The sequence below is a fragment of the Schistocerca cancellata genome, chromosome 1 (genome assembly GCF_023864275.1).
Source record: "Schistocerca cancellata isolate TAMUIC-IGC-003103 chromosome 1, iqSchCanc2.1, whole genome shotgun sequence".
Taxonomy (NCBI): domain Eukaryota; kingdom Metazoa; phylum Arthropoda; class Insecta; order Orthoptera; family Acrididae; genus Schistocerca; species Schistocerca cancellata.
In genome coordinates this window covers 787,896,155-787,920,121 of record NC_064626.1, presented here as the reverse complement: position 1 = coordinate 787,920,121, position 23,967 = coordinate 787,896,155, and the positions used below count along the sequence as shown (strand labels likewise).

The 23,967-nt window shown below is 38.7% G+C and overlaps 1 protein-coding gene across 2 annotated transcripts in view; it reads left to right on the top strand.

The window, feature by feature from the left end:
* The first annotated feature begins 392 nt into the window (after positions 1-392).
* The window catches only part of LOC126187483 (prostaglandin E synthase 2), a 46,896-nt gene continuing 23,321 nt past the window's right edge, over positions 393-23,967 (top strand). The window contains exons 1-3 of one of the 2 annotated variants that reach the window (XM_049928597.1): positions 393-1,069; positions 1,172-1,381; positions 12,852-13,051. In XM_049928597.1, coding sequence (XP_049784554.1) covers positions 767-1,069; positions 1,172-1,381; positions 12,852-13,051 — 713 coding nt within the window. In that variant the 5' untranslated portion in view covers positions 393-766. Of the gene's footprint in view, positions 1,070-1,171; positions 1,382-12,848; positions 13,052-23,967 lie in introns of both variants that reach the window. The other variant, XM_049928593.1, reaches the window with a different exon arrangement.

The window sequence follows — 23,967 nt, the reverse complement described above, 5'->3', positions numbered from 1 at the left end:
CAGCCGTTGAGCTGACTAAATCAGAAACTGGAACAGCTGTCTTCCAGACGCGATTTGTGTAGAACAACTGAATATCGGAAAACCCAAAGAAGTGCATAATTGTTTATATAAACTTCTATTTGATTGATCTAGAAAACAGTTGTAGGCTCAAAACAGTTTCCAAAATTTGGTTTTCATTTTCCGGAAGCTGGGCTGCATGTAAACGTACTGCTTGTATCATACACCGTGTTGGGCTAGTCAAGTAACGCTGTGTCTATGATTACGTTGATTAAATCGCAGCATCTAAACTATAAAGAGCAACGTAGCACATTATTTGATCTATAAAATTCTTTTTATTTTATAACAGTCTCTGTTACAATGTTCGTGTCCCAACGACACAGCAACATGAACAACCCAACGCAATAGAGACACCGGTCACAAATTTGATTTTCGCATTCGACACGTAAATGCCAGTGATGAATATTTCATTTCTGCGGAAACCATGGCGAAAACCAAAAACAATTTATAACCTCACTTGATAAAGTCATTACTTATTTATCATGCCACCACGGACCTTTATTGAATTTTCTGTGTGTTACATAACAACAAATAGTGTTTCCTTCTTGTGCCAAGTGCGATGAACGAAGTATAAACTGCTTCACGGAGCAGCTGCGGTGATTGGTCCAGCGATTCGTAGCGCACACTTTGGTGATAGACCATAACAAAAATAACGTGACAGGCTATGATATAACCGAGGTGCAATGGACTGGATAGCATTATTTTAATAATGGCAACGTGTAGCTTTTGGAGAATTAAGAACATATCGAAAGCACTTCGTAGTTCTCCGTACTTGTTTCAAGAAGGCAAGTTTAATGTTCGATCAAACAGCTCATATAGTTCATCGAGTGGAGCAAAGCCCGGGATGAGTGTGACAAGATTAGGATTAATTAGCGTGGGACTTGGGGCATTAGTTGGTACGGGATATTCGTTCCATAAAATGTACGAGGCGCGTGTACCAATTTTAAACAAGGGAACTGGTGCAGAATCTTTTGTGTTGAAGTCACTTCCCGATGTAGCGACTTCACGTTCGGTAAGAAGATAAACACCATATTCTTTCGATTAATTGTTACTTTTATTTAGACAAAGTCTCTTGTACTAGAAATCTGATGTCCATATTGTTATTCACCTGCAGGTTGTAAGTCCGACGGACAACACAGGATTAAAACTGAAACTGTTTCAGTACCCGACTTGCCCATTTTGTTGCAAAGTTCGTGCCTTTCTTGATTACCATGGATTTTCTTATGACGTCGTTGAAGTAGACCCAGTTTTGCGACAGGAAATAAAGTGGTCTCATTATAAAAAGGTTCCAATACTCCTAGCCCAAGTTGAAGATGGATACCAGGTATGTTTCTTACACACTGAAGAAATATGATATCATCAAAATCATAACAGGCAATATTGTTTTGTCACTGATGTTGACATAAGATACCGTATTTTGAAAGCTGACAGCAGTTGAAGGAATCAGTGGTACCATTTTGAATATCACATAATACAGAATTTGAAAAGTTAACTCATGTTTTTAATACAGGATCGGGCATTCTGCAATTAAAGTATTTCCTTTGGATGTATATTAGGAGGAGGCGCTCTTAATATCCGGGAATACCGCCGATTTCTGTGGCAAAGTGCAATCAGGCCTATAAAGTCGTCCCAAAATACCCACAGCTTTACTAATTTTTGTTTTCAATTTAATAAATCCAAGCATTCTTGCTAATTTGTATCATCTTCTGAGCGACATGAGCAATTTTCTGTGTATATGGATTAAGAAGCTAATTTACAGCCATTTCAGGCTTTTTGATATTGACAGGTGTAAGCTGTCATCATTTAAGTGACATTTCCAGTGCTTTCTATCCAGAAAAATCTGAGACTATAAAATAATCTCACATGAGGGGTCTGTGTGTGTGTGTTACAATTTTTAAGGTGAAATGCATTCAGGTGGTTTATTTATTTACATGATTGTTGTTGTTGTTAGGAAGAAAGAAGCTTAGGGTTTAACATTACAGTGAAACTGTAATTACAGTTTAAGCACACACCCAGATTAGGGAAGGAAATCAATTGTGTCCTTTCAAGAAAATATTCTAGCATTTTTTGTCTTAAATAATTTAGGATTTGTGCATAAAACCTAATTCTTGATGACTGGACTGGGGTTTGAATAATCCTCATGACTAAGAGGCTTCTGTTTTAACCATTACATTACTGCATTCTGAGGCAGGCATTATTAACCCAACAAACTTGCATAATGGGAAATGTTGGAAGACAGTTTGATTTTTGTGTGGTGGCTTGATGTTCATTTTATGCTAGGCTTGAAGTTGTTTAATAATTTCCAATTCATACCTAATGGAACTGCATTATAGTCTAGTGTGTTTGTTGACCATTGGTGTAGAAGACAGTCCAAAAGCCTCGGAGTACTGGGTACGCTTCTCATCTGCATGCAGAAGTTGTGCTTTAAATTGTTGACCATTGCCACCTACTTTGCAGTTATATTCTTATAACTTCAAAAGTATTATCAGCCTAATGAAACAAATGTTAGTAAAAGTATTATTGGGAGAAAAATCAGCAGAATGCGTCAAACATTGAAATGTGGGGGGAAAATGCTGCATTGGTGTAGTCTGGTTGTAAATTGAAGAGGAAGTGGACTCCACATTGTCTCTACCTCACTATATCACAAGGAGCAGAAAGGATGTTTCACAAAGTTATACTGACACTCACGTGGCACATCTTTTGAATCAGTGGTGACAGTGCGCAGACAGGGTTAGGGAGTGTCTTGTTTTCCACTCATTTCATTAACACTATTATGAAATATAGAAATCAGTAATTAATATAATTAATGGAACAAACACATGCAGACGGAATCTATGTAAATCGCAGCACAGAGTATTTCACTGGTAGACTAGAAATTCCTGTATGGCAGTTGTAGACTTCTTCTGGGAAATGTTGTTTATTCAGCCAGACGTGGTGTTCACTCTTCAGCTAACACATAGAATATAACTGCACCTTTCTAAGCCACCAGTTTTAAGTAATTTTTGTAGTGAGACTGCCAGAGGCATTGGAACAGCTGACATAGTAATGTTAACAACTAACTGGCCCTACACTGGTAGTACAAAATTACAGTTTTAGAAAAGTATTACCGAGAACAAGTAATTGTGTCGTGCAATGTAATTTATATAGTTGAGTACGGATGGTGAGGGAACAGGCTTGTTCTTTAGAGTCTGACAAGAGACACTATTGATTTTAAATTTTGCTGTACTGATAGCAGGGGTGGGTAGTGCTTGATACATCCCATTGAAATATCAAGACATTTAAATGACAGGAAATCACTTTCTGCATTGTGTGGTGGAAATCAAATCATTTAAAATAATGAGATTACTTCACATCTATCATTCATCAGATAATAATTTTTCAGCATTTATAATGAAACTTTAAGTGGTATTGAAATTTTACTGCTCAAGAAACCAACACTATTCTGCTCAGCAGAATCTGCTTTGTAGTAATTTCAATAGACAATTTGCACAACCTGTCATGTGGCAGAACCTAATGAACATTTTGAGAGTTATCATATATTTAGATATTTCTGCCATAGATCTATTAGTGTGTGGTGATGCAAGGATGTGAAATGAAGCTAAAGGTGTAATATCTGTTCATGGACTAATATAAAATTTGAAAAGGAACCTTATTATGAATTGTAGGACACTTTTTTGTGTTTGGTTTTTCAAGTACAAATGATGCAGCAAAAGATATCAATGTGCACCAAGTGGTATGTCGAGCAAGGACTTTGTGTCAAGAGGCAGGCTACCACTTTCAAACATTTATTAAAACTAAACATTAACTACACCCTTCTAAATTTTAATGTTCAAGTGGACAAATTAAAAAAAAATGAAATTAAAATTATTAACATGCATTTAAACTACAGTAAATCCTATTAAAGTTTCCAAACTTGTAAGAAACTTGGGTAACACAAGCCGTATTTTTTAAAATCATGGAACAATCATTTACACAAATTCAGCAAGTGTAACTGATATCTGGGTCAGTACTCCAAGAGGTATTAATCAATTAAAATGTAAGAAACTATTGACACACCTTAGAAGTTGCCAGTGTTAAATTCTTGGCATTACAGCTTGAGAATAAATTTAACTGGGGGGGGGGGGGGGGGGGGCATATGACAGAGCAGCTGAAGTGCCTAAACAAATCTCAGTTTCCTATGTGAATGTTGTCAGACACAGGTGATACAAAAACAAAAGAAGCCTATGTGCTTACTTTCATTCCATGATGTCATACAAGATTAGTTTCCGGGGTAACACATGAAACCAAGCTAAAGTTTTCCGAGCCTAAAATCATGCAATACGAATTATTTCTGGTGTGAACTAAATAAGAGTAACTGTCACAAAGGTATAGTCACTTACCTTGGTTCAGAAAGGTGTGCACTATTCAGCAGCACACATTTCCAATTACATGCCAGTGTACATAAAAAGTTTAACTAATAATAAAATTCAATTTGAAAAGAGTGTAAAGAACTTATTGGTGGCCAACTCCTTTTAATCCATTGATGAATTTTTTAGGGTCCCTCTAAATGGATCAGGTGTGCACTACACATCAGATGCTGCTAGTCAGGTTGCCGATTGTGTGTGGTGTGAATTCAAGGGTTTTTAGATTATGTGACTCTCCATCCAACCCAGATAATGATAGCTGTAGGAAACCCAGAAATATCAGTGTAAGATTGAAAGAAATTCCCCCCACAAGTGCGAGTATTAAAATCCTTATGGTAATCTGCCGAAGCATTCACAACGAAGTGCCAGAGTTTGAAGCACTCATGAAAAGCAGTAAAGCTCATGTAGTACTAAGAACAGAAAGCTGGCTGAAACCTGAAATTGATAGCAGTGAGATTTTGAAGGAAAATTTAATTGTATATCAAAGGGTTAGGCAGGTGGAAAATGGAGGTGGTGTATTTGTCACAGTGGACAAGAAACTAAAATCCACTGAGATAGAAATTGAAACTGCATGTGAGATTGTTTGGGCAAGACTCGGTATCAGGGTGAGCATAAAGTGATGACAGTTCCTTCTATTGCCCACCAGACTCATCCCTTGATGTAACTGAAAACTTCAGAGAAAACCTCATTTCTCTTGTACATAAGTTCCACAATCATACTGTAATCATTGGTGGAGACTTTAATCATACAAAAACTAATTGGGAAAAGAACAGTTATGTGAGTGGTAGGCATGATAAGCTATCATGTGAAACATTAATAAAAGCTTTCTCTGAAAATGCCTATAACAGATACTTAGGAGCCCCACTCATGATGAAAATATATCGGATCAAATCGTTACCTGTTACCACTTTGAGGATGTCCACTTTGAAACTGGTATCAGTGATCGTGACATGGTTGTGGTAACAATGATTATCAAAGTACAAAGGACAGCTAGAACAAGCAGAAATATATATATTTTCAGTAAAGTAGATAGAACAAAAAATCAGTAGGCCTAGTGTCATATCTCAATGAGGAACTTGAAACTTTCAGCACAGGTCAGGTGCATGTGAAGGAACCAGGGCTCAAGTTTAAAAATATAATTGACCATGCACTGAAAAGATACCTACCCAGTAGAACAGTTCATAATGTGAGGGAACACCCATGGTGTGCAGTTACTATAAAGAAACTTCTAAAGAAACAGGGATTACTATATAATAGGTGTAAAACATGCTGTAGGGCTATAAATAGAGAGATGCTGAATGAATTACGTTTGGCTGTTTAGAGAGCAGTGCATGATGCCTTTACTGACTGCTGTAGCAGAGTATTGTCAAACGATCTTTCGCATCACCCAAATAAATTCTGGTTGCATGTAAAGGCTTTTAATGGCGCCAAAGTTAGTCTCCTAGCAAATGAGACAGGAACTGAAATTCAGGGTAGCAAAGCAAAAGCTGAAATGCTTGACTCTGTTTCCAAATGTCCCTTTACAAATAAAAACCCAGGAGAAATGCCCCAGTTTAATCCTAATATCACCAAAAAGATTAGTGAGATAAGTATTAGTGTCAGTGGTGTTGAGAAACAGCTGAAATCGATAAAATTAAACAAATCTCTAGGGGCCCCATGGAATTCCTGCCAGATACTGAATTTGCAGCTGAGTAAGCTCCTCTTCTAACTATAATCTGTCATAGATCTCTCAAACAAAAAACTGGGCAAAAAAAAAAAAATGGGCACAGCTCACACCTGTCTACAAGCAGGGTAGTAGAAATGATCCACAAAACTGTCGTCCAATATCCTTGACATCAATTTGTCATAGAATCTTAGAATGTTTTCTCAGCTCAAATATAATGAGGTATCTTGAACAAAATGACCACCTCAATGCCAACCAGTATGGATTCTGAAAACATTGATCGTGTGAAACCCAATTTGCACTTCTCTTACATGACATACTGAAAGGTATCAAGGCAGTCAGGTAGATAGAGTAATTTCTTGACTTCCGTAAAGCATTTGTCTCAGTATTACACATATGCTTATTATCAAAAGTACGAACTTATGGGTATCAAGTGCAATTTGTGACTGGATTGAGGACTTCTTGGTAGGAAGGATGCAGCACCTTATTTTGTGAGATGTAGAAGTAACTTTTAGTGTGCCCCAGGGAAATATGTTGGGACCCTTGCTGTTCATGTTGTATATTAATGACCTTGCAGACAATATTAATACTAACCTCAGACTTTTTGCAAATGACGTAGTTATCCATAATAAAGTACTATCTGAAAGACGCTGCATAAATAGACAGTCACACCTTGGTAACGTTTCAAAGTGGTGCGAAGATTGACTCCGTGCCGTGTACAACCCCCCCCCCCCCCCCAACCCTCCCCCTTCCTGAGGGCTCACAAATCGATTAATCGATTGAAGGTACATGCTTGGCTACCATAGGGCCACAGCATTTGCAGCATTACTTCCTTTCCCTGCTGCATGCTTATACTTCCACTGTACCTTTCTCCTTTTGCCTCTACATCAGACGGTTTTCTTGTTGTTGGTGACTCTACTTGTGCTTGGTTTATGATCGGGCCTCGAGTTCCCACTTCTGACATATTCTACAACTTTTCATCAAATAAACATATGGTCCCCATTATTGGATTTGACCTGCTACCAATTTTTAGAATTCTCCAGAAGTGCGGGTCACGCAGGGAAGGTTTCCCAATGATGTGTGTACACCACCTTTGTGCCTTTCCATTGTGCACTCTTCCCTTTAGTAAGGTAACACAACCAAAATTGAGCACAGTAGCCATCCTACTGGGGGAGGGATTCGTCAAGTACCTGCAAGGTGGTAGGCCCCTAACTACGCAGGGATCGCACGGTTGGTGCCCGAGCTGAAAACTCCCCAGGATGCCAGGGAGTATGTGCTCATCATGACTGGGGTATGGGGACTCCAAGCAATGGATTACTGGCCAGGTAGCCTCTGTTGTGGCTGGGTGGTGCCCGTGGGGAGAGTCCCCGTTTGTAGTGGGTGGCACCTTGGTTGATCGGCTGCAATTGAAGCAGATTAAGTTATCTTCCTCTGGTGTCCATGTGGCCCCAGCTCTGTCTAATAAAGGACAGTACTCCTTCCATACAGAGAGATATGATCCTAAAATTCTGCCTTCCCTGGCTATATCTTGGGAGGAACATAGGGCTAAGCAGCAAGCAGAGCAATACTCCCCACAATATTTGGTTTGTACAAGGACTGATGGTGAATACTTACTGTCCACAAAACCCTTGTTGTTTGTGGAGAACTTAGAAGGCACGTTTGGGGAAGTGGCATGTATCTCTAAAGCAGAAAGTGTAACAAGCTGGGTAACTGTCACTCCCCAAAAGTCTATATTTAGTTCAGGACATCATTTTACAGAGATGTGGTGTTACAGTCTGATGATGAACTATGCACCAACTTGGAGCGATGGAGTGTAAACTTTGTCTGTTGTGTACATAAGACGCCAAAGGACAGTAGCCTTCATCTGGGTCTTTGAGAGCAATTCATTAATTCATTGCCTGAAAAGGTCGAGGAGATGGTATACTGATGGAATGTGAAACCGTATGTTCTTAATGTTGCAATGCTAGCCCCATCTATAAAGACTATGGATGAGCACTGCATGTGAATGCTCCCCCGTCCTTGTCAACTGACAAAAGCACCACTCTCCCTTTTCACCAGATTGTACTGTTCTCTAGAGAGAAAAGAAAATACAAGACTGTGGACAAACTCAGCCACCAAGTAGCCAAGAAGAAGAAATAAGAGTGGTTGCACCCAGCATGTCAAGTAATGTCATTTGCTACAGCTACAATGGCATTGCCCCTTTGGTGATGGCACTCCTGCCGTTACACTCCTACAGTGGGGTCCTCTGGGCCGCTTAACCATGCCTACCTCCATGATGATTGTGGGCTCCACCTCTTGCTGCTTCCCCCACATCTACATCGGGATCAATGAGTTCCTATCCACCAGGGACGTTGGTCCCCACATTGGAAACAAATCACCTTCTTCTGGCTTCTCTCACCAGCAAGGGATCCCTCTGGACACTTTCTTCTAAGGTTTCCTCCAGTCTACAACCAGATACCAGCTAGTGGCTGAAGGAGCCACAGGCTGCTGGTCGCATGGCTTCGTGATCACCCTTTTTACCTGAAACTGATTCTGAGAAGTCCTCACAATCATCAAGGAGAGGAAAGACAAGGAAAAAGTCCTCCAAGGAGGACATTCTGGTGGCTCCCACATCACCATCTCCTGCCTGTTCCACTCCTGTGGGCTTGGCAGAGATTCTGGCACCCTGAAGCCCCATTTTGCACCACACAATCGAACCCAGAACCCATGTATATTGATGCCATAACCGCTCAACCAGTGGCTGCAGGTGACCCTAAGGCATAACCTGTCCCCTTGATCCCTTCATGACCTCACTGTGAATCAAAAAAATAATTCTCCAGTAATGGTTTTTTTCACCAACTGGCTGAGATACGACATCTTTTAAGAACATCACCTGCCTCCTGTATTGCCCTTCAGGAGACTTGGTTTCCAGCAATGTAAACCCCAGCCCTTTATGGAATTTGGGGATATTATAAGAATCATACTGCCTATGACAGGGTGTTGAGCAGAGTTTGCCCATATGTTCTAGACCCTCTACATAGTGAACTCTTCTGTCTTAATGCACTTTGGAGGCAGTTGATTTTCAGGTAAGGGGATTTCAGGATATTACCACGCGCAATATTTACCTCCCTTGTGACAGTGAAGTGTCTCAGAACACACTGTTTGCATTTATGGTGTGGAACCATGGTCACTGGCCACAGTAAAGACCTCGAAAATGTACTGGCACAACTGGTAGCCCCACACACTTCGCCTTTTAGGCTGTAGGTCTTTCTACTTACAGTCCTTGTCTTCACTCATCCATCCAGTGGAGGGGCCACGATGACATGTGAGGTAGTGAACACTTTCCAGTCTTCCTTTCCCTCCCTCACTGTCATTTCCCTGGACAACAGAGCAGATGTGCTCTAAACAGCACTGACTAGAATGCTTTTACTTCTACTGTTGACTTTGCCACATGGAGATATCGATGAGGCAGTGCAGAAGACAACAGCAGCCATCCTTTTGTCAGATGATTTAGTGATCCCTTGTTCCTTGGGCCCGCCCCAATGGACGGTGGTACCTTGGTGGTCTTTGGAAATTGCAGAGGCCATTCGAGATCATAGGTGGGCTCAGCACCGTAAGTGGCATCCATCTATGGAGCACCTCATTGCCTTTAAGTGGCTCCGTGCCCGGGTCTGCCACCTAATAAAAAGATGGAAGTGAGAATGATGGGAGTAGAATGTTTGTGCATGTGGTCCTTGAATTTTGCTCAATTGTGTGGGAACTGTACCAAATAGTACTAACAGGGGATATTGAACATATACAGAGAAGGGCAGCATGAATAGTCCACAGGTTTGTTTGCTCTGTGAGAGAATGTCACAGAGATACTGAAAGAACTGAACTGGAAGACTCTTGTAGATAGACGTAAACTATCCCGAGAAAGTATATTAACAATGTTTAAAGCAATGACCTTAAAATAATTGCTCTAGGAATATGCTGCAAACCTATACATATCATTCACATAGGGATCATGAGGATAAGATTAGAATAATTATTGCATGCATGAAGGTATTCAGTCATTTTTCTGGGCTCCATAAGTGAGTGGAATGGGAAGAGACCGTAATAATTGGTACAATGGGACTTACCCTCTACCGTGCACCTAACAGTGGTTTGCAGAGTATAGATGTAGATGTAGAACCAATTGATGCATTTATGCTGTTATTAATCACATAATAATAATAATAAATGTCGTGTGAATAGGGCCTCCTGCCGGGTAGACCGTTCGCCATGTGCAAGTCTTTCGATTTGACGCCACTTCGGCGACTTGTGCGTCAGTGGGGATGAAATGATGATGATTAGGACAACACAACACCCAATCCCTGAGCAGAGAAAATCTGTGACCCAGCTGGGAATCAAACCCGGGCTCTTAGGATTGAAATTTTGTCGTGCTGACCACTCAGCTATCAGGGGTGGACAATATCACTTAATGTGCACATTGAGTACAGTCTCACTTCTGCACAAATTGTATGCAGTAATGTGATCATTGTAAATAAATGCTGTATAATGTTCTTTATTTTTTTTTAAATTTTATGATGTGTGGCTACAATAGCCAAATAATGCGCCTAAGTGTATTGAAAATTTTTCTTTGTGCAATTCCATATTCACAAGGGCAGTTTCATTTGGGATCCATGGTAGGTACATTAATATATCTGTTGTTATTTTGTTTATTTTGTATTTTTGTTTTCTGGCATGTTCTACATCCCAGATGATTTCCTCACTGTGGATCAATTGGAATGAAAAGCAGTAATCCTCCAGTAATGTTTCAATAATTTAACCAGTGAGAGCCTATCTTAAATACACTTAATAAATGTCTGTGGCCATTATGTAGACAAAGTGATATAAGATTAAGACCTTAAACACTTTTCCCACACAATATGCTGTATCTGATCAACGAGATGTGGCCTATGGTGTAAAATTCAGGAAGACTATGGTAAGATGAGAGCAATATTACATAGCACAGGATAACAACACGGACTGATACCATCAATTCCTTGATACCGCCACAACCATCAGAGGCAAGTTTTGCAGGAGTAATATTTGTTCCCTTCTAACACGCCAGTAACTGAAGCCACCAAAATGCCAGATGTCTTTAGACACAGTGGCAGTATTGGAGACTAGAGCATACTGGTTAATGTACCAAATCAATCCTTTGCTGGCCACAAATATGACTACATATTACTCACTTAAGCTAGCCCAATAATCCTCAGCAGTCTTTGTCATAAACAATTGCAGGACGTCTCATCATACACATTCTCCCATAAATCCAGGTAAGCCATGGCGCATCACCAAAACCAAACCAGTGCCTTTCGCCAGACAATCACTTTTATCATGCTAGTGCTGCTCATGAAAGCTGGAACTGCAAACGTAGAACATGTGGGGTATTGTGTGTTTCTTTTAGAAATAATCTACAGGCTGTAAGTTCTTTCTATCCTAAGAGACAAATTCTTCAGGTAGCAATGTGTATCACTCTTTCTTCTTCCGTTATGATTGCAGTGTGATTAGTTTTGTAGTGAACTGTGTGTCTCTAGACAGATATTGCCTCTCCAAATCAAGCAGTAATTTCTTGAATGTTCAGGCCGCTCTTGTTGTTCTGTAGCAGTCTTATGTCAGTTTAAGTGAAGTCAAGCACTCTTCCAATGTTTTTATCTCAGTCGGCTGGTAGTCTTCCTTGCAAATGGTTACTCTACATTGGGCTTCATGTGAGGTCAGCTGTCATCCACCTTTCTTCATTTTATCTTTCAATGTGGTCTGCCCATTTCTATCTCAGTACATTAATTAATTATTCATTGTATTATGGTTTGTAGAAATGAATGAAACCAGTTGTCGTTTGTGATGTTTTTTTTTTTGTTGTTGCCATTATTGGTTTCAAGTGTCTAGCAACTCATCATAAGTTTGTAGCATTCTGTGGTTCATTGTGTGGCTGTGGCAAGATAGAAAAAATCAAAACAAGTGGTGAAATAATTTCAGTTATTTGCATCATGTTGTAAATAATTCCAAATATTTCACCAGTATACATTCATCCCATTTTCATCGTAAGAAGCTTTTTTCCTTAAATATTTCTGTGTGTGCCTTGCTGATTTTTATTAGAATCAGTGCAGGACTTAACTTCTATGTACCATGGAAAATAGTCATGAAGCTCTCAGTGCATTTTGAAGATATATTTTTGAAAGCTGCACTTGACACCTTTTAATCTTTGTCAGCTTTATCTTTTTATCGGAGCATCAAACAGTAATTTCAGTGAAGTTGAGTAAACAACCTTTGTGTGATATTTTCCTGTAATTATTAACATAAATAAAATAGTTAGCAATTGTATACAGCAGATAAAACGACTAATGACTTAGCCATCTCTAATCACACATGGTACAAGCTTTTCAACTGTCGTCAGTTTGATGCCTTACATGTCTGCCCCATAATGTATGATACTGTCTTAATGAGTATGTGGCAAAAGGAAGGGGAAGAAAACTAATGCTGGCACATAGCAAACTGGTTTCTTTGCAGTTGCTTTGAAAAGGAATTGAACAAAAAGTTAAGAGGCATATAAGATATTCTGTCTACTAAGAAAATCAAGTGGTGCCTACAAATTGTTTAAGTTAGTGTGAATGTCAGTATGCTTCACACTTGTTTACCATTACAGTTCGTTCTACATGAACCATCTTAAAATGAAAGGAAAATGAGTGCCTAAGTGTTACAAAATTGTTTTCTCTTTGCAGCAGCTGAATGACAGTTCAATGATTATTTCGGCACTTATGTCGTACCTTTATGAAAGAGACCAGACTTTACAAGATGTCGTCAAATTTTATCCCAGTATTGAGTACAAAGATGATAATGGAACTGTCAAAAAGGAGATAATGAATCGCTATTTTCTGATGTTTCATGGAAATATCCCTAAAGATAGGACGAAGGAAGATATCTTGTAAGTATTTGGAACATTAGAACAATACTATCCAAAATTTATGTGATATTATTCGCATTTTTCAAATTCAGAGGAATGATTTAGTTTCTTTATTATTTATTTATTTATTTATTTATTTGGCAAAGTCTTTTTTATAACTGTATTAAACAGTTTTTGATAAATTCTGAAACATTAAAGATATATTGGGAAGTTCAGGATGGAATAATAATAATAATAATAATAATAATAATAATAAGGAAAGGACAGGTTGCTCACCACAGAGTTGTGCTTGCTTGCTTGTGTGTGTTTGTGTGTGTTTTTTTTTCTGCATAATTTTTTTATTGTGCTGTCTATGACTCAGTGCCTCCTGTATTTAGTGAGTAGCAGTTTATCCTTTTCATATTTTTGTTGAACATGCACAGTGTAAATTTATGTCCCAGATCTCTAGTTTCTCCCACCAAGTAAAATTGACAATGATCATACAGAATTACTTAAAAACTGTATGTCTCCTTGAGATAATATCCCTTGTGATAGCTGATACGGCTGCTTGTTTTTTAGTTTCCATTCTTTCACTGCCAGAGCATAGCATCCACTTCTCAACTGAACTGTCATGCTATCTGCATATATATACCTAAAAACAAAGATGATGTGACTTACCAAATGAAAGTGCTGGCAGGTCGACAGACACACAAACGAACACAAACACACACACAAAATTCAAGCTTTCGCAACAAACTGTTGCCTCATCAGGAAAGAGGACCCTTCTTTCCATCAGTCCCTATACCAGTTCAGGCTGCAACCCTTCTTTCCATCAGTCCCTATACCAGTTCAAGCACATCGCTGTCCACCAACCCAAGTTCACCACAGGATCAATTTAACCAACACTTTTTCGCCTTTTTTCATACCAGATCTCCAGTTGCTTTCCAGTTCACCTTTATCTCTCCCCATATATTTCTATCTTTCTTTTTCATTTCAACCTCATGTTAAACTTTCCACCTTCTAATACCATGTCACCCTCACAACACCCCCACAACGACCCCATTAAGTTTTATTTACATTCCCTCCGCAAACATGCCTTCACCCTAGCCAGATTACGCTCACATATTTTATTTTCTCAGGCTTGTCTGACATTTGGCATAACCCCCAAAGGCCTCACACTTAAAGTTCCCATCTCTGGCTGCAACCCTTCTTTCCATCAGTCCCTATACCAGTTCCAAACTGAACAATCCATTGCCCTCACCCACCTAATAAAAAATCCCTCTTTCCTGATGAGGCAACAGTTTGTTGCAAAAGCTTGATGTCTTTCAACATCATCTTTGCCTCTGTACTTCCGTCCCGACTGACATCTCTGCCCAAACTCTTTGCCTTTACAAATGTCTGCTAGTGTCTGTGTATATGCGGATGGATATATGTGTGTGTGCGCGAGTGTATACCTGTCCTTTTTTCCCCCTAAGGTAAGTCTTTCCGCTCCCGGGATTGGAATGACTCCTTACCCTCTCCCTTAAAACCCAAATCCTTTTGTCTTTCCCTCTCCTTCCCTCTTTCCTGACGAGGCAACCATTGGTTGCGAAAGCTAGAATTTTGTGTGTATGTTTGTGTGTCTATCGACCTGCCAGCGCTTTTGTTTGGTAAGTTTCATCATCTTTCTTTTTAGATATATTTTTCCCACGTGGAATGTTTCCCTCTATTATATTCATATATATATATATAAAAGAAAGATGATGAGACTTACCAAACAAAAGCGCTGGCAGGTCGATAGATGTGTATACAAATGTCTGCTTGTGTCTGTGTATATGCGGATGTGTGTGTGTGTGTGTGTATGTGTGTGTGTGTGTGTGTGTGTGTGTGTGTGTATACCCGTCCTTTTTTCCCCCTAAGGTAAGTCTTTCCGCTCCCAGGATTGGAATGACTCCTTACCCTCTTCCTTAAAACCCACATCCTTTCGTGTTTCCCTCTCCTTCCCTCTTTGCTGACGAAGCAGCCGTTGGTTGCGAAAGTTAGAATTTTGTGTGTATGTTTGTGTGTCTATCGACCTGCCAGCGCTTTTGTTTGGTAAGTCTCATCATCTTTCTTTTTATATATAAAAACAAGCCCTTTCAGCTGAATAGACAATTTTTTGAAATTACAGGACAGGAATCAGCTTTTTGCGTGTTTTGGTTACTTGTTATAGAAAAATGATAACACAGTCTTTACTATGTGAAAACTTGTCTGTAAATTTTTGAACACCTTTGTACTTGGAGTTCCGAAGTGCTCACTGTTCACTAGATCCTGGAGGAATAAGGTGATTATAGTCAAGCAAATGTGTTTCTTGAATTTTGAAATCCTTTCCAAATATCTAGGATTAAAGCAGATGAGAGCCTATTGTAAACTAAGTCAGATATTGATGTAGCATAGTGAAGCAAATGCCCCTGGACTCCACCAAGAAGCTGAGTATGTCACATATTTTTTTAAAAAAAGCCTATAAAGAATGTGCTAAATGTTCTGTTATCAGTAAAAAATAAAAACTCTGCTGGGTGGGATGGAATACCTATTAAAATGATGGAAACTATGTATCACATAATAGCACCCTCACTAACTCAAATAATTAATCAATCTTCTGAAAAGGGGTGTTTTCTGGCGGGTTGAAGTATGCTGAAGTCAGATCTCAGTTCAAGTAAAGATAAAGGGGGGTACATGGGAAGCTGTCACAAACCTGTAGAAAGTGTTAAAATAGCCGCAAACCAGCTCCAAAATGTTATTGTAAAAATCATTATTATAAATAACCAATTTGGATTCCAACAAGGAAAAACACTTGCTTGCAGTGAATAATTTTTATTGAAGAGATGAGTGAACATTCAAAATGTGTGGAACATGGAAGAAGTTGAAGTTGACAGGATTAGATTCCTTGACCTAAACAGGGACAAGAACTTAAGCTGGAACATACATGTTGAGTTCCTATCAAATAAATTGAGTAGTTTTGTATTTGCAGTGAAATAGTAGCAAGTGGTACTGACTTTAGTACTCAAAAAATAGTGTATCGTAGTTATTTTGTATCTGTCATTAGACATGGTATAATTTTCTGTGGAAGTTCAATTAGTGTATCTTGAATACTGAAGCTGCAGATGAAAATTGCCAGATACATATGTACTGCACAGCAAAAAGAATCTTGTCACCCAGTATTTCAAAAACTGAAGATCCTAACTGTTCCCTCCATATACACACATGAAATTGTAATCTTCCTACACAGCAAACAAAAATTATTTGAAGAGAATCTTTTTAGCTGCACATGCAACACAAGACATAAAGAGAATTTTATGCTACCAACGCACCAATTTAAATTTTATGCATGGACCCTGCAATATATGGTGATGGCAATATATAACAAATTAATGGGTAAAAACATATGTAATACTAGCTGTGCCTCGTGGAGTTACCTACAGTTAAACAGTTATTTATAAAGAAATGTTAATGTCAGTTGCGGCCCAGCGGACATAGACGTCAAAGAGGGAAGAGGAGATAAAGATGAAAAGAAAGAAAAGAAAGAGAGAGAGAGAGAGAGAGAGAGAGAAAGGGGGGGGGGAGGAAAAAAAACCAGACAATGAGAGAAGCTGACAGAATACATGCCACCGAGTAGCAAATTACAAAATGTGCCAGGAAAGGGAATAAATAATTTCACAACTCTTTGCGACGTGCCTAGCACAGGAAAGATCATAAATATCTAGGTGTATATGGTAAGCCAGAAATCTAATGTAATAACATTGACCATCCCCTGGGAACAGTGATTTTTGAATAAAAGGTTCAGGGTATTTGCTATCTCCATTCCAAAGTTCATCCAGAAGTGTCCAGCCACTTCAGTGTAAAACAGTAACAAAAACATTCTAGATCAACAAAGAAAGAAAATCAGCAATTTCTAGTTTGGTACAGCAAAAAGTTCATTATATTTGTATGTGCAACATCATCAGCCTTCACGTGTGAGGGCTCCCGTGTCATAATCCAATCCAGCCTCACTAAAAGTCTATCACGTTATACATGTAAAGGCACGATGTGTCTCTGTCCTACAGCATTCAAATGACACCTCCATTGAGAGCCTTAAAGTGCTTGTATGGGAGTATAGATTAAACACTGTGAGGATTGTATAAGCATTATATTAATTACTTCGAATCATATTATGTGGGAGATATTAAAAAATAAAAGCATTTGCACAAATACAATACAGTTCAGAAGTCTTGGAGCAAATAGCTTTTTTCAAGAGTATCGTAACACATTTCACTTTATGATCTTCAAATCGATAAATATCTTGCACTACACTCTGTTAAATGTAGCCCATGTGTTAATTAAGGGTATATGCTAATTCCGTTTCAGATTTCTTCAGGATCCGTCCAGCCATTTCAATGTGGAACAAACATACACACAAACATTCACATTTATAATATATATGGGATGAAGCCAGAGATTAAAAAAATAAGACTACAGCAAATTCTGTGGGAGGAATGGTACTATTTGGTAGTGGAGGATGAAAGCAGGGGGGTAATATATATAATATTAATTATGGTAAAACTTCACCATGACCATGGAACAACTGATTTTTTTAATAATAATAATAATAATAAATAATAATAATAATAATAATAATAATAATAAAATCAGTTGTTCTATGGTCATGGTGAAGTTTTACCATAATTTTTGATGATAAGTCTCCTGTAACTGAATCTAACGGTTAAGATGATGTATATTACGAGACTGATAAATCACAATTACAATTTCACTCAACTGTGTAAGAACTAATGTGCTGTCACTGACAGTATGTTTATTGCATGCATCTACATCTACATGTACATGATTACTCTGTTATTCACAATAAAGTGCCTGGCAGAGAACCACCTTCATGCTGTCTCTCCACCGTTCCACTTTCGAACGGCATGCGGGAAAAACGAGCTCTTAAATTTTTCTGTGCGAGCCCTGATTACTCTTATTTTATCGTGATGATCATTTCTCCCTATGTAGGTGGGTACCAACAGAATTTTTTCGCAATCGGAGGAGAAAACTGGTGATTGAAATTTCGTGAGAAGATCTCATTGCAATGAAAAACGCCTTTGTTTTCATGATTGCCAATGAATTGCAGTCTTTGGTTTGTTCTACCCACAATATTATCTATGTAATCGTTCCAATTTAGGTTATTTGTAATTGTAATCCCTAAGTATTTAGTTGTATTTACAGCCCTCAGATTTGTGTGACTTATCACGTAATCAAAATTTAGCTGATTTCTTTGAACAGGTATGCAGTAGTATTATAGAGTTTCTGTCAAATAGAGCATCATACATGATCTGGATTGGAGAGTCATTGGAAACAAACATAACATTATATTGTTCTGTAGGACTGCTGCTATTTGGAGAACAGGGGGGCACTTTTTCTTTAGTGAATTTAAAAGTAGTGGGAGCTACAGCGAGAGGACTGTTGCAGATGGAACATATTTAATTTCTTAACCAATATATAGAGGTAATGTTTGGATGAATCATATAACTGAAATGACTTATTGAAGTGGTAGAAGGAGCACATGTTGCTATATTAGAAATATTGGTTAATGCAAAATTATGGAGCTAAAAGTAGAAAGTGTGGAAAGTTACACTGTAGCTGCGCATACACCATAAGTATTGTTCATATACCAAGTACAATTGCCAATACTTTATTTACGCAAATTCTTCCACTGTCTGCTGGAAACTGAGATCTCAAGGAAAGTTAGATGGACTATACATGTACGGGACTTAGTATATACTGTTATTTACTTTCTAAGATTTACAGGCAATTTTGTGTTTTATAGAAGGGTGACATGTAGAGGCAATTATTGTGAAATTTCAAAATACATACAGAAAATTATTATTTGAAGCAGAAATTGACTTCTGCTCACAAAGTTTAATTTATAGGTGCATACGAAAGATTTTAAGTCACTATTGATAGAGAAATACTAAATGAAACACATTGGGCTGCCAAAAGGGAAAAGTATAAAGCCTTAAACAACATCCATAGCATATTAAACTTATCTAAGGGCACCTCACCAAACCCAAAGAAATTCTGGTCCTGTCTAAAGGCTCTCAGTGACTCCAACATTAGTATCTAGACACTAAAGGATGACATTGCACCTAAAACTGAGGATAACAAAGCAAAATGAGAAAAGCTGAGGATGCAACCTGTAATCTTGGATGGAGACATATCAACAGAACTGAAGTAACTACAAGCATGACCAAGGAAAGTTTGGGGGGACCCTTGATGTTCCTGTTGTATATTAATGATATGGTAGACCAAATTAATAGTAACCTCACACTTTTTGCTAATAATGTATTTATCTATTAAGTTGGTGCATAAATTTGTATTGTTTTACCATGAATTTAGTAAAAACTACAAATAAGTACAGTATAACAGAAACTTCAGTCATCAGTAATATATTCTCCTTCACTATTTACAAGAGTCTGCCTACGCTGGAGTAAATTTTTGATTCTGCAACCATAGAAATCCCAAAGGTCTTCCTGAATGTGGAAAGTCGCTAATGTCAATTCAAAATGAGAAAGCTGTTTTCTTACTGTGCCATGTCCAGTGGCGTTCTTGCCATATGTGGTACAAAAATTTCTGCCTGCCTGCCTTCACTGCTGCAACCCCCCTCCACTTGACACTCCGTTTTCTAATGTCTGCAGCTCCACTCACTACCTCCAGATGACAAACTGACAGTATGTAAACTAAAATAGCAACAGTGAATTGCAAATAAAAATGACAATAAATAAACCCATAGCACTGGAACATCAATGTGCAAGACAAAAATGCTACAAACATATGCACCAATGTAATATAATGAAGAACTGTCTGGAAAATCTGCACAAGTATCTTGATAACATATGGGAGTGGTGCAAAATATTGGCAACTTGTTTTAACTGTCCAGAAATGTGAAACTGTGCAATTAACAGAATGATAAAAAAACCAACATAGTATCCTGTGAGTACAATAGTAATACGTAACAATTCAGTCTTGTAGGGATATGAAATAGAATGATCACACAGGATCAGTTGTAGGTAAAGTAGATGGCATACTTTAGTTCATTGGTATGACACAGAGAAAATGCAATCCATTTACAAAAGAAATTGCTTACTCAACACTTGTGCAATCCATCTTAGAAAGTTGCTTAAGTGTGTCACTACTATACCAGGTTTGTTCAGCTCATGGGAAAATATCTCGGAGCTACTGAAAACCCTTAACTGTAAAAAAATATGAGAAGTCTATATTACACTGTGTAGTTGAGGTTCACTTTCTCTTTTCATGTGTTCAGGCATGACCTTGCAACAGTATTAATGTAATTTTCATCTTATATGATGGAACATTTGTGTAAATAATGTAGATAAAATTCATTCTGGAAATCATTGAAGTGTCTAAATATTTTTTACTTACTTCATAAATTTATAAGTATGGAACAGCCTTAAAGAATTTTCATATCACTTGGTTTCCTATGGTACTGTGCTCAGACTGTTAGCTCTGTATTTTTAGTCTTCAGTTAGCAATAAAATTGTTTGTCCAGTGTAAATGTTGTAATGTTACTCACGTGGAAGTGATACATCATAGGGTAGCTCACCTTTGATCTCAGTTAAGGATAGTAAAAGAAAGTGTAATTTAAAGTTGTAGAAGAGGAGAATCGTCATACAGAAAATGAAACATTAAGTACAATTATAACTAGGGTCGATGCAGGTGTCATTCTACAAAAATTCTCAAAGAATGTGAATCTCCTGAGGATTTTAGCATGTAATTATAACCCCTTCATGCTAGTGGCATCAAAGTGTATTCCAGTTCCACACAGTGCATCTTTAAGTCAGCAGTAGTGTTATCTAGCTTAGCATTTAACTATGCACTTTGAGACTAAATCAGGGCCAAATTGTTCTATAAAAGTCTGCAGTAACCTTTTCCCAATCAAAAACTGTCAAATAGCAGGTGACTTTGTTGAAGTATATATAAAAATCATCAGTTTTTAACCATACAACGTGCATGCGTGCTCTCCCCCCCCCCCCCCTCCCCCCCCAACCTCTGCGCGCGCGCACACATACACACACATACTCACACACAGAACTCCTGAAGATGAAGATAGATGTTGTCTCTGGATATTGTACCACAGACACAGTCCCATTGACTGTTCAGAGATGTCACTAAACCCGCCCAAAGATGTAAACAACCATGTATGAGCAGCGCCTATTAGATGGAGGGGGTCCGACAGCTGATCAGTTCCAGTCATTCCACCATGAAGGAGGTACGCGGCTTGTGTTGTCTGTAGTTCAACCATGCCTAGACATTCAATACTGCGGTTCGATCACATCCGCATTGTTACTTTGTGCCAGGAAGGGGTCTCAGCAAGGGAAGTGTCCAGGTGTCTCAGAGTGAATCAAAGCGATGTTGTTTGGACATGAAGGGTATACAGAGAGACAGGAACTGTTGATGACATGTCTTGCTCAGGCCACCCAAGGGCTACTGTTGCAGTGGATGACCACTACCTACGGATTGTGGCTCAGAGGAACCCTAACAGCAATGCCACCATGTTGAATAATGCTTTTCGTGCAGCTACAGGACGTGTTGTTATGACTCAAAGTGTGTACAATAGACTGTATGATGTGCAACTTAACCCCCGATGTTGATGGCGAGGTCCATCTTTGCAACCACAACACTATGCAGCGTGGTACAGATGGGTCCAGCAACATGCTAAATGTACCGCTCAGGATTGGCAACACATTCTCTTCACTGATGAGTGTCACATATGCATTCAACCAGACGATTGTCGAAGACGTGTTTGGAGGTTGAATGCCGTAGACACACTGTCCAGCGAGGGCAGCAAGGTGGAGGTTCCCTGCTGTTTTGGGGTGGCATTATGTGGGGCTGACGTATGCCGCTGGTGGTCTTTGAAGTCACCATAATGGCTGTACGTGAATGCCATCCTCTGACCGATAGTGCAACCATATCGGCAGCATATTGCTGAGGCATTCGTCTTCATGAACAACAATTCGTGCACCCATCATGCACATCTTGTGAATGGCGTCCTTCAGGATAATGACATCACTTTACTAGAGTGGCCATCATGTTCTCCAGAGATGAACCCTACCGAACATGCCTGTGATAGATTGAAAAGAGCTGTTTATGGATGATGTGACCCACCAACCACTCTGAGGGATCTACGCTGAATCACCGTTGTGGAGTGGGACAATATGGACCAACAGTGCCTTGATGAACTTGTGGATAGTATGCTACGATGAATACAGGCATGCATCAATGCAAGAGGACGTGCTACTGGGTATTAGAGGTACCTGTGTGTACAGCAATCTGGACTACTACCACTGAAGATCTCGCTGTATGGTGGTACAACATGCAATGTCGGGTTTTCATGAGCAATAAAAAGGGCAGAAATGATGTTTATATGGCTTCAACACAGTGAATTTGTACAGCTCATCACATCAAGAAGATGATTATGAGCTAGATCACTGCATATGGTGCCGACCGGTTGTTGTAGATTCTTGCGCTTCTGCCATTGATACTGCTAGCTACTGCGTCATTGCTGAAGCATGTTGTCAGCCACCAGTCTTTCTTCCTGTGGACTTAAAATTCCTCTGCAATGTATTTTTGCCTTGTAACTGTTACTTATTGGCAAAATTATTTCCTTTTTAAAGTTTGACTTCCCATATGTGTATTTAGCGAAGCATTTCTTAATGTTACATTGTTTACTCAGTTGTCAATGACAACAGCCACACTTTTCCAATAAATCTCTGATTAAAATTCAGAATTCTTCTTAAATAATTCCCCTTTTCTTCTGTTACTCCATTCAGTTCCAGCATTTATTGTTCTGGTGCCCGAATACTATGTTCCACTTGTTGTTTAATTTCTCATGAGCTGTAACTACTGGATCTTATTTGGCTCCCCCTTTTTTTTATTTATTCTTGACTGAGATTGTGTGGATTTCTTGGCCTTTTTTTCTTGTAGATACTGCAGTCTTGCTTAATGCGGGAAGTAATATGTCTTAATACAACATTGGCATCTACATCTACATCGTAGTATATTAGCACACCGAATGGTGTGTGGTGGAGAGTACTTCTGGTATCAGTAACTGATCCCCCACCCCCACCCTCTTCCACTCACAAATGACACGTTGGAAGAATATTAATTTGTTGATAAGCCTGTGTATTATCTCAAATTTTTTCGTTGTGGTCATTATGCGAGATGTATATGGAAGGAAGTAATATGTTGTCTGACTCTTCCCCTGAAAGTTCTTTCTCAAAATTTCAATAGTATACCTCTGTGATCCACAGTGTCTCTCATATAATGTCTGCTTGGAGTAGTTTGTTGAACATCTCAGTAACGCTCTAGCGCCGACAAAACGATCCCATGACGAAATGCACTGTTCTTCATTGGATTTTCTCTCTCCCTTCAAACAGTCCAGTACAGTAAAGATCCCTTATTGATGAATAATACTTGAGACTCATTCAAACTAGCACCTTATAAGACACATTCTTCATGGATGAATTTCATTTCCTTTAAGATTATGGATGAATTACATTTCCTTATGAATCTCTGTTTGGCAACCATTTTTCCTATGTTTTATGTGGTCATTCCACTTAAGGTCTCTCTGGATATTTACCTCTAGATATTTTATGGTAGATACTGTTTTTAACAGTTTCTCGTAAACTGTGTAGTTGTACAGTAGGGTTTTCTTTTCTTATGCTACACCCAGGAATTTGTTTGGGATTCAGTAGTAATTCATTGATATCATATTCGTAGTATATTACATTTTTGCATTTTCTGAAGCACTCAATACTGCTTTTTTTTTCTTTTCTAAACATTTAAAGCAAGTTGTCCATCTTTGCACCACATTCAAATCTTATCAAGATCTGACTGAATGTTTGGGCAGCTTTTTATAAATACTGTATTTATGGCATGCTTACTTGTTC